Below are 7,796 nucleotides of genomic sequence, written 5' to 3'. Positions count from 1 at the left end.
TGCAGTCACTTGAAACAGTTTTTGTTTATAATGGTTTGAGTAATAAAAGAAATATAGTGTTTTATAAATAGCAACATGCAGTATCACTTTTATTTTTGAATCCAGTAAAACAGTGGAGGATCTGACAAAAGGGATTGGAGGGGAATCATTCACACATCATGGCTGGTTTATCAGTGTGGATCTTTGCATAAGTTACAGGGCTAGGTTTGTAAAACTGCTCACATAGTTCCTGTTATTCCAATCTGAAGATTCAAAACTGTAAAATCATCTCTCAGTCAATAAAGTCCACTGAAAGTCTTCCTCTGGGGGGTAATGCTTCCTGTGTCCAACAGAGTCCAGACCTCACTGCTGCTATCTGTTCTTCTTCTTGTCTTTTTTGCTCTTGCTCATGGAGCTGTGAGTAGCGTTTGAGGACAGAGCGGTGGCGTGGCCGGTCGTCTTCAGGTGGTCGAACAGCTTGTTTCTTGTAGGAAACTCGTTGTTACAGGTCACACAGCGCAGGATGACTTCCTTCTGAGGGTGGAAATGAAGCAGATTAAAGCTTTATAACTGTGTTGCTGTTCAAACAATCTTATAGTTAGGTCTGTCTAACAGAAAACAGACACTGTGGTCGGAACAGGTTTAAACAGTTAACATTTTTAACAAATGAAAGTCATTCACATCGCATTAAAAGAATTTAACTCTTGGCCTTGTTGCACAAACCTCAGGTATCTGGTCTTCTCCTGGGTTTGGCTTGACATTCTTGGGTTTGTCTTTTCCTCCTTCCTTCTTCCCCTTCTTCTTCCAAGAGCTGATGAAGCACCATGAAACCACAGACAAAATAAGGATCAGATTCTGGATATAAAATAACACATTTTTACAGTTTTCTTCAGCAGCTACTTTGTCCAAAGTGGCACACATCTGAGAGTGTGTAGAACTCCAGCTAAAATGTAACCAGCATTACACAGCATCAGGAAATGCAACTAAATATTAAATCAAATTTTGATAAATCAATGTAATGTGATTTCAAATAAACCAACTGCTCACTGCCCCCGTCAGAGAAGAAAGTAGGACTAAGAGCTGAGTAAAGTAGGACATCAGTGTTTTAGGCAGCTGCATTTTTTTCAGGATTTAGAAGACCAACCTGAGCTAGAAGGAACTTAGTAATAACTTATTTTCATGCAACTGGCAAAGTCATAACTCCTTGTGTATGCAAATGTTGCAGTGATTTCTAAAAATGCAAGTACTTTCCAACAGTTTTACTATAATCCTCAGCGCTGGTAATAAACTATGCATTGTTTACTTCTTCTCCTGCTGCCTCCTAGTGTCCAATCTAGGGAATAACAATAGTGCTTTATATTCAGCCCTCCTGCCACCAGCCTCAGTTGCCAAAGGTTCTTTAGGAGGAATTTATTCTATCTGAAACACTGTATATATCAGAAAGGAAATGCTGTAATATGCCAGTTCAATGTATTTTTCAATTCAACTTTATTTATACACAAAGTCTGTGAAATAACCATATTGCAAACATTACAGACTAAGAAACATTTCATTAAAAAAACAAAACAAAAACAAACAAAAAGCAGAGAAATTGTTGCAATTACAAATGTTTTTGGTATACTCATGTCTATTTTCTTTATGTGCAATGAAAAAAACACAAAAAAGCAGAAGAAAAAAAAAACAAAATTGACATAATTTTAAATTTTTATTTACCCACAGTTTTAAAAGGGTGTCAATAATTTTGTCCAGCCCATTTTTGAGTTTTGTGTAATTTTGGCTTTTTTCTTCTGCTTTTTGTGTTGTGCTGATGCACATAAATAAAATAAACATGTGCATACCAAAAACATTTGTAACTGCAAAAATTTCTGTGAGAAATGGTGTATTTTCTGGAAAAAATCCAGGGTCGCCAATACTTTCGTCCATGGCTATAAGTACTATAGTTTCACAAACAGTGGCTTGCTTTAGTTGTGTTAGCTGTGGCTAAAGCTAATATAGCTATGATAGCTATGTAATTAATGTTACTTCATAAGCCAATGTAGCTAGGTTAGCTTTAAAAACTTGAGCTTAAGCAAACAAAGCTGAAGCTAACTTAGCTACGTAGAAAACAACCTATGTAGCTGACATGACTGCTTTGTGAGCTTAGCTTTGGCTTTGGTAGCTACGTAACTCCACTGTCTACGTAGCTTCTTAGCTCTGTTATCTATAGCTGATCAAGCTCTAAAAACAGGGAGCTTTAGCAAATGTATCTAAAGCTAACTTAGCTATGCAGATAACATATACATATATTACATAGCTGCTTTGTAAACTTCGCTTTAGCAGCATTAGCTATGTAGCTCCATCGCTCCATTATCTACATAGCTAATACAGCTATGTAAGCTACGCTGGCTGTATTAGAATGTTCTTATGAAGGATAAGCTTTATTTCTGGAAGCATACTGCTTACTCTGCTTCATTAAACGTTCTGTTATCAAGTTTTGCAATTGGTATCCTAACCCTATACAGAAGTTTAATCTGATTTTTTCCCCCGAAAGTTTTAGCATGTATTTCTGCTTTGAGATGTACAGCGACTCAGATGAAAGATCGTGAGAATAAGTAACAGAAATGAACAGGCTGTAGCCAGACATTCATGAACAATTCAGCCATTTAAGAATGAATCCAATATAGGTTTTTCTGAGGAACTAGTTTAAGGACAAATTTAAGAAAAATCTCAAAAACACATTATGAAAAAGACTAAACATTTTTGTCCTCTCTGAGTAGAATGTGGTACAGAAAGCAATGTTTTTATGGGGAACATTCATAGATATAAAGAAGCAATAAAATCAAAAACTGGACTGACCTTTTGGCCTCTGCTGGAGGGACTTCATCCTGCTTTTCAGGATCTGTGGGCTCTGCTGACTTCTCAGGCGCTTCTTCCTCACAGGTGGTGGTCAGCGTTGGTTTCTCTTCTTCCACCTCCACCTCAGGAGCACTCTGCTATAAAGAAGAAAAGGTTTTGGTATGCCTTGCCTTTCAAAGAGCTTGAGTATACGTTTAGAGTCCAGAAAACCAGAAATTGATGCTTAAACACAGAGATTACTACTTACGTTGACTACTTTCTGCTGTTTCTTTTTCCTCTTCTGTTTTTTGGAGAGCCTGCAGGTTGGGTGGAAAATGGCAGTGAAATACGATAAAGCTACACGCTGCCAACCAGGTTAAACAAAGTAAATCAAGTTTTTATTCAATTACATTTAGATACATACTTCTGCTTTGGCTTGTCTTCCTCCTCATCCTCCTCTTCCTCTTCCTGCTCATCGTCCTCCTCTTTTCCGTTTGTGTTCAAACCAAGGGATTCCTCTTCTTCCTCCAGCTGCTGACGCAGCAATGCCACCATCTCTCTGTGCTTTTTGGATTTCTCGTGATTTTTCATGCTGCAGAAAAAACAAACATCTTAGAATTACTTTATCTGGACCCTGTGCTGCTAGTGAAGGGGAGAGAGTTACTCACGCTTTGTCTGATTTGAAGGATTTGTCACAGGCCGGGCAGTAGAGATCATCATAATAGTCGATCAGTTCCTCTGAATCTACCTGCTCTGCATCTGTGAATGCAGAAACAGTATTATAAAGGAAACTACTTCAGAAAAGTGTAGCCTGTGTGGACCAATCAGAGCTCCTGCAGCTCACACCTGGTATCACCATGGTTTATATTGACAAAAACCTTAAATTACCAACTCTCACACTGACCTCCCTCTTCACCACTCTTCTCCTGTGTCTCTTCCATCTCTTCGTCCTCGCTCTCTGATGCGTCTCCAAACTCCTCTCCATACTGAGCCTCTATCTGCTGCAGCTCCTTCTCCAGCTCAGACATGGCCGACCAGCTCTGCTCCTTATACTCCTCTGCCAGTCTAAACATAGAAGTGTGTATCTAACGTAAGACAGAAGCTTAGAAAATGAGTGAAAAAGTGCCCTACTTATTAATCAGTGCTTACTTGGCCTGGTTTAGCTTCTGCTGCCGCCTCATCTCTTCCATCTTTTTGATCTTCTCAGCGTTCTGCTCCTCCACCAGCTTTCTGTGGGCCTGCACGCGCCTGTCACGCTTGCGTACAAAAGCTACAAGTTGTCGCACAAGCTCGTTTCTCTCTTTTCGTGCTTTCTCTCTGGTTTTCTTGTTCTCCTTCTCCATGGCTCTTTTCTCCCAGCGGTTGGAGGCCTGCCTCGTGTCGTACTCCTCCTTCCAAGCAAAGTTTTTACGGGTGCAGAAGCTCTGCCAGTAGCCGTAAAACACGTGCACTACCTGTGACATAGACACAAAGGCCGATCACATGCAGCAACTAAAAATAAGTTATTTTAAACTTTTCTCATAGAAAGAAGCACATAAAAAAGGAGGCTTTTCATAACTCATATTTTTGTGTGGGGCTGACTTACAGTGTCAAAGTCACTTTGGGAATCTCCAAACGGAGGGAACTCGTCCTCCTCATCCTCATCATCTACCTTTCCGTGTTCCATCTCCTCCTTAACAAGGGACTCAAAGAGATTCCTGTAGACTGTATAAAAGCCCTAACAAGGAAGAGAAGACAAAAGATAGAGAATATTAGAGTATTAATGTTCAGAGATTACCAGTATGCACACACAAGTGTCATTGTTTGGTTGAATAATATCTGCCTCTGGTTTCCTTTGGCTAACAGCTGAAAGTAACTTCTGTCAAGGCTTTCCACTGACATATAAAAGAGTCAACCTGTGGGGAAAAGTAGCCAGCTATAGTGGGGTCCAAAAGAAAACCCCCTCCTCAAGTTTAAAAGCTACCAGGTAGTCCAGTTTGAGTGAGTACAGTTTGATATGGTTTTTGTGCTTCCACAGACACCCGTGGCAGAAATCAGTAGGGCGTAAGAAGGAAACAGCTTTATTTCAGCAGAAAAGTGCCATCATTTAATGAACACATCTCAGTGATGTTCACTGCAGTCAGTACAGATCTTCAGCTGATAGAGTAACTTCATAGAAATGTCCCTACTTATCCCTTTAGCAACTCCATGCCCTACATATCAACCTGTACTTATGGGGGACTTTACAACTACTACAAGCTCCACAGTTTCAAGATTCAACTTGTGACTTAAGCCTGTGTTGGAACTATCCCAGCTGGTGCAACAGCTTGAATTTTAAAAATTTGTAAATCCACCCTAAATCACAAATTAAATTCAAACTGGGCTACATTGTACTTAAGCAGACTAGTGCAGATCTTGTGTTTTTTTTCCTTCTAGTTATGTATTTTCTCACCTATCTTCCAGTTTATTTATGCTGGACTTGGCTTTAATGAGCCTTTTGATAATCTCATTACTTGTCCCTCTCACTTGTACCCTTATCCAACAAGTTCAGACAGTCTGGCCTGTTCTTAGGTTCTTTGGGGACATGACTCCTGGTTCATATTGACTATTTAAAACCAGGAAGCATCCAGACAAGACGTAGGATATGTTTTAGGGTCAAGTATTCCAGAGAGATGTATTTTGGAATAACCTCTCTGACCTCATCTTTCAAAAATCTCCACAACTCACTAATTAATCAACTTCACGGGTATTTTATATAAGAATTCTTTTGGAAGAAACAACCAAAATTCCTCATATTTGGATGTTTAAAACAGCAACAAAAAGTGGCTCCCAGTGGCTTAACAATGTGTCCTTTCCTCCCTTCTGCAGGAGCATACTTAGCAGGAAAGACATGAAATATTCAACCTCATCAAGAGAGATTCATCCTCCACAGAATGACACTATAGGTGAATCTTAAAGGATGTGTCTTGTTCATAGTTTTCATTGACAATTTTCACGTCTGAACACTGGGCTTTGTAAGGGTTTGATGTGATGTGTGTTCGTACTGCTTAGCACATACTGCCCCACAATTATGACCTAAATAAAGCACCTACCTTCTCATCGTCTCCATATCCAGAGTAACAGGTGACTGTAAAGTACTGCAGTAGATCGATGCTATCATCTTCATAATCTCCACTCAGTCCTCCTTTCAGCAGAGCATCCCTGTGATTATCATACCTGTAGCACAGAGGGAAACAGATGGATCACATCAAATACACTTCTTTCATCTTAAATAAGACAAAAAGCAAGCAGGGACTATCTGCCTATGTTGAGATGAGTGCATTCTCACCATGCTCTCTCCTGTGGATCACTCAGGACATCATATGCTGCCTGAATCAGCTTAAACTGCTCGGCAGCCTCTTCAGCATTGTCCAGGTTTTTATCTGTAATATTTAAAGGGCAAATCAGCCTTTCAATGTTGATAAGAACCTACCTATGGTTATCAAACACAAATCATTGTTTTTCTTTAAAGTTTAATTATAGGTATAACATGTCCATACAAGCAGGGATAGAAACCTTTAAGTACATGGAAAAAACTAACAAGCGAGGATATATTTGCAATTCTCCCAGAGAAAGAAGTACATTAAAGAGTAACAAAAGCGTATTAGGGCAATCAATCTAAATGATCATATTACAGTTACTGTACACAGTAAGAAACAATTCACAGTGACTTGTCACACATATTGGTAATATCTAAATTTTTAATTGTAAATACAGAGTTATTAACTGTATTAATGATACTTCTGATTCAAACTTGGGCCAATGCATATGGTGTCAGCCTCAGCTTACCTGGATGCCATTTCAATGCTAATTTCCGATAAGCTTTCTTCAAGTCATCGTCTCCTGCGTCTCTCTTCACCCCCAACACTTCGTAGTGACACTTCATTGTAATGATACTGTTAGTACAAACGCCTCTTTAAGATAATAACGCGGTAAATCAATATTAAAGGAGTTCTCTCAGACGAAGCTAACGTTAGCAAATAGCTAATAGCAGCGTGCTAGTGACTCGTCAGCATCTCGTTCCTATTAATTAAATATTCCAAATAGCTTAGTAGTAAGCGTGAATTGTCCAGTGTTTAAGTCTTACATTTTCAAAGTTTGTTTTCATTTAATTTACATAAACAAGTGGCGTCCAGACGCGGTGTAGTGACGGCTCATGAAACTGCCGGCAGGTTTCGCTAAATCTCGCGAGAAATTGTCTTCTTCTACGTTGCATTAGCGCAGCCTTCTGAGCTGGAGTGTGGATAGAGGCCGCCCATGAGGGGGGGATGAAAACAAAATCATGGTACATTGTAAAGATAAGCTATGATAACCACATTTTATTTGATTTACCTTAATAAGTAATCTTATCAAAGCAACAAACACATTTTCATTTATTTATGCTGTAGTATATAGCCTTCCGAAATATGTAAACCCCCTTTCTTAAAACATAATTAAAAGTGTCAGAAATTGATGGAAAAGCTGGTGGAAGTGGATTTCTTAAGTTGTAGATATGGGTATGAAAAAACGTTATGTACAAACAATCATAAATGATAACGCCTATCAAACTGAGTAGTTTTACAAAAATATATTCCATCTCTTTTTTTGCAAAATATTGGGTAATGATAGCATGGGACTTGCCTACTATTTTCGTTATTTTAAAAAAATCAGATACAAAGAGGAGAGGCACTGAAGAGCGGCACTCGAGAGGAGAATTAAGGACTTTAAAGCTATCTATACATGCCACAATTTCTTTAGCTTGGCACCTTTGAAGGTCTAATTGTGAAATCGCCTCGATGAGTTATGTATAAAGCCCACAGATAGCATTGACCACCTAAGTAAGAGCGCCATCCTGTGGTCCTTTGTGTTAGTGTAAAATCCAGTATCATACCTGGGCTGCATTCACACCTAAAGCAACCAGTGTTTTCAAACTTTTCAAATAATGTCAAGGCACACCATATTCATAACCCTGGAGAATAGCCTCATGAACATGTTACAGTATCTTT

At 39.0% G+C, this 7,796-nt stretch overlaps 1 protein-coding gene across 2 annotated transcripts; it reads right to left on the bottom strand.

Annotated features, from left to right (window-relative positions):
- Window positions 1-59: 59 nt before the first annotated feature.
- dnajc21 (DnaJ heat shock protein family (Hsp40) member C21) lies at window positions 60-6,994 on the bottom strand. Of its 2 annotated transcripts, none has more exons than XM_041811323.1 (12): window positions 6,601-6,994; window positions 6,101-6,194; window positions 5,865-5,988; window positions 4,379-4,510; window positions 3,943-4,247; window positions 3,698-3,858; window positions 3,462-3,552; window positions 3,218-3,385; window positions 3,062-3,110; window positions 2,815-2,951; window positions 703-790; window positions 60-513 (listed from the first exon to the last, which is right to left on the bottom strand). In XM_041811323.1, the coding sequence occupies exons 1-12, from the start codon at window positions 6,695-6,697 to the stop codon at window positions 352-354; spliced, it is 1,608 nt and encodes a 535-aa protein (XP_041667257.1). In that variant the 5' UTR covers window positions 6,698-6,994; the 3' UTR covers window positions 60-351. The 2 variants fall into 2 exon arrangements, with proteins under 2 accessions (XP_041667257.1, XP_041667258.1); XM_041811324.1 differs by having other exon boundaries at window positions 2,815-2,948.
- Between the last annotated feature and the right edge of the window lie 802 nt (window positions 6,995-7,796).

This window comes from Cheilinus undulatus, linkage group 17 (assembly GCF_018320785.1).
Source record: "Cheilinus undulatus linkage group 17, ASM1832078v1, whole genome shotgun sequence".
NCBI classification, from domain to species: Eukaryota; Metazoa; Chordata; class Actinopteri; order Labriformes; family Labridae; genus Cheilinus; species Cheilinus undulatus.
The sequence above is the reverse complement of the archived record's forward strand: the minus strand, read 5'-3'. Positions and strand labels throughout refer to the sequence as shown.